The sequence below is a fragment of the Protomyctophum bolini genome (assembly GCF_963924005.1).
Source record: "Protomyctophum bolini genome assembly, chromosome: 23".
NCBI classification, from domain to species: domain Eukaryota; kingdom Metazoa; phylum Chordata; class Actinopteri; order Myctophiformes; family Myctophidae; genus Protomyctophum; species Protomyctophum bolini.
This window is the reverse complement of record NC_137884.1, coordinates 9053409-9057044: the sequence shown is the minus strand read 5'-3', so window position 1 is coordinate 9057044 and position 3636 is coordinate 9053409. Positions and strand designations below refer to the sequence as shown.

The 3636-nt window shown below is 43.2% G+C and overlaps 1 protein-coding gene across 1 annotated transcript; it reads right to left on the bottom strand.

Annotated features, from left to right (window-relative positions):
* Positions 1-1489: 1489 nt before the first annotated feature.
* On the bottom strand, positions 1490-2848 carry LOC308310630 (tubulin alpha chain-like; the record flags this gene model as incomplete). Its single annotated transcript, XM_080757011.1, has 1 exon — positions 1490-2848. The coding sequence occupies one exon, from the start codon at positions 2846-2848 to the stop codon at positions 1490-1492; it is 1359 nt and encodes a 452-aa protein (XP_080613137.1).
* Between the last annotated feature and the right edge of the window lie 788 nt (positions 2849-3636).

Genomic DNA, 3636 nt, shown 5'->3' with positions numbered 1-3636 from the left:
GTGGACCTGGTGAGACTATAGGAGGGGCCCGGACACCCGAGTGAGGGTTATGATGTTCGCGAGACCCGAAACCCTGATGACCTTGGAATACATCAGTGAGTATATACGTCCCAGTTGCATCCAAGCGATGTTTTCTCGTTCTGCCCAGCCATATTAGTATTTTTGTAGTTATATTAATTTTATGCTATTTTGTACTTCTGTATGTATTATCTCGTTTCCTGTGTTATGAGGTGGAGAGTTGTGAGATGGAGACTGAGGCCTGTTTGACAGACACCTGCCTCAACTCACTCTGTAGCCCGTAGCACTTGCCATAGCAGTTGCCCTAGCCTCGACGACCTAACCTTACAGGCGTATGCAAAGGCTCAACTTATGTCATTTTATGTCATTTCGATAGCATTTCATGTAGAAGACATAGCATAATGTATACGCATAGTTTCATTATATACATATTCCACTGTATAGTGTATGCACATAGTTTATTCATATTATGTATATAGATATTCCACTGACGGATGTTAGGTTCTTACCTTACGTATGATTCTATTTTTTATGTATTTGATGTATTATCATGTGTTGTTCTCGCTTACTCTAAGTCACTGTTTTAAGAGTGTCTGCTAAATGCCTAATTTGTCCACCACTAGCGTTCAGTATAATAGGGTCAAATGGCACATGCTTTAAATTTGCAAGGAAATGGAATTTATAGTTCTAACACAGATAGCCTATTACAATGCTGCGGTTAAGGACATCATTAATGTCATGTATACATTTCTTAGGAACATTCTTAAAGAAAAGTTCCCTGAACAAACAGACCTTTTTCTAGACAGCTTGCCTCCTACAGAGACACGCCCGAGAAAAGGGTGCAGACTTCGACATGTTGTGTTCTTGACTTGGAGACAATCTGTTAAAAAAGAGGTGCATTGGTGCAATAACATTTACATAGTTCTGTTGTGATTGTTGTGAATATATGTTGTAAAAAAAAAAAGAGGTGCAAACATATTGTGTTGTGTCGTTGGATATTATTGTAAAAAAGGGGGATGCAAAAAGGAACATTTATTGTGTTGCTGTGAGTGTTCTGTTGTAGGAAAAAAAAAAGGTACAGATTACATTATGTTCTATTGTGGAAATTCTGTAGATATAAAAAAGAGGTACACATTGACTAGATGTTGTGGTGAGGTTATTTGTTATTTAAAAAATAGGTAATGTAAAAAAGAAAAGGAAAAACCGGCACAACCATTATCATGTGACGTTGTGGGTATTCTTTCAATTATAATAAAAAAATAGGTGCAAACATTACATTTTTGTTTAGAATAAAATAAATTAAAGAAATTAAGATTTAATGATATGGTACATTACTATGTCTGCCGTTTACAAGGCCGCGTCATTGTCCAGGACCCCTTGCTTAGTATGTAGTCAGTCGCATCTCATTATAATAATAAAAAATATGGGTATATCAATAGGAAGTAATTTTCCAAATGTTCAGCTAAATTACTTAAAAGTCTTCTTCCCCTTCGCCCTCTCCCCCAGCCTCAACGGAGTCAAGTCCGACCTCCTCATAATCCTTCTCCAGGGCTGCCATGTCCTCTCTGGCCTCAGAGAACTCCCCCTCTTCCATACCCTCACCTACATACCAGTGGACGAAAGCACGTTTGGCATACATCAGATCGAACTTGTGGTCAAGCCGAGCCCAGGCCTCAGCAATAGCTGTGGTGTTGCTCAGCATGCACACAGCTCTTTGGACCTTGGCCAGATCTCCACCAGGTACTACAGTCGGGGGCTGGTAGTTGATGCCGACTTTGAACCCAGTTGGGCACCAGTCGACAAACTGGATCTTACGGTTGGCCTTTATCATTCCAATAGCAGCATTGACATCTTTGGGCACCACATCGCCGCGGTACAGCAGGCAGCAGGCCATGTACTTGCCATGACGTGGGTCACATTTCACCATCTGATTTCCTGGCTCAAAGCAGGCATTAGTGATTTCACTAACTGACAGCTGCTCATGATAAGCCTTTTCAGCAGAGATGACAGGGGCATAGGTGGCCAGCGGGAAATGGATCCGAGGATAGGGAACCAAGTTGGTCTGGAACTCTGTCACATCAACATTTAGAGCACCATCGAAGCGAAGGGAGGCCGTGATGGAGGACACGATCTGACTAATGAGCCTGTTTAGGTTGGTGTAGGTAGGACAATCAATATCAAGGTTCCTACGGCAGATATCATAGATAGCCTCATTATCAACCATGAAGGAACAGTCAGAGTGCTCTAGCGTGGTGTGGGTGGTCAGAATGGAGTTGTAAGGTTCGACCACCGCCGTGGACACCTGAGGAGCTGGGTAGATGGAGAACTCCAGCTTGGACTTCTTGCCGTATTCAACAGAGAGCCGCTCCATCAGGAGGGAGGTTAAACCAGAGCCAGTGCCCCCTCCAAAGCTGCGGAAGACCAGGAAACCCTGAAGTCCGGTGCACTGATCTGAGAGTTTGCGGATCCTGTCCACCACCACTTCAATGATTTCCTTGCCAATGGTGTAGTGTCCACGGGCATAGTTGTTGGCAGCATCCTCTTTGCCAGTGATCAGCTGCTCAGGATGGAACAAATGGCGGTAGGTCCCAGAGCGCACTTCATCAATAACAGTGGGCTCCAGATCTATAAAAACAACTCTAGGGACGTACTTTCCAGCCCCGGTCTCGGTGAAGAAAGTGTTGAAGGAATCATCTCCTCCTCCAATGGTCTTGTCACTGGGCATTTGTCCGTCTGGCTGGATCCCATGCTCCAGGCAATAGAGTTCCCAGCAGGCATTGCCAATCTGGACACCGGCCTGGCCGATGTGGATAGAAATGCACTCGCGCATCCTTGTCTCACTTCAATTCTATTCTTTGATTTCAATTCTATTCCTTGATTTCAAATCTATTCCTTGATTTCAAATCTTAGTAGTTCCTTCTGCTACTGCTTGTTCTTCCTGATTTACAGCAGGTGAATACACACCTTATGTACTCTGTTCTCTAAATGGTCTAACGTCATACAAACTGTTGCCTAACAACACAGATTTTGCAGGCATTTGGGTTGGGACAGAGTCAAGAGAGTGGCGACACTAGCGTTGACTCCCATTGCGGAAGTGCTCATTCTATCTCAATGGGATAGTTCCAGCCATAGGAGCAATGTTTGGAACTATAGCCCATAGGCACCCGCTTTGCGGAAAGATCAAAGCGTGTCGCTACTCTCCTACTCTACACTCTGGGTTGGGATTTTATAAGTATATAATATACTTATGTATATTTTTATACATAAGTGGCAGATAGAGGAGCACGGGGTCGGGGAGAGAGAGAAAAGGGGGAGGAGAGGCTGAGCGAGAGCGAGCCGAGAGAGGTATAGGGATTGGGTATATCGATCCCCAAACTAGTAGTCTGAACTGGACTAGTACAATATAATAAAAATCACACCCGTGTGATCTTACAACATCAATTACAACATGTTTGTTTAAGCAACGGGTGCTAATGTTTGTTTTAGTCCTCAAAAATAAAAAAATGAATCACACAGGTGTGATAAAATTAATCTTACATCATCATACATCATCTCATTCCGGCCAATAAGAATTTGCGTCCTCAACTTCGTCTTCAATGTTTGTGTTACGCAATGTTT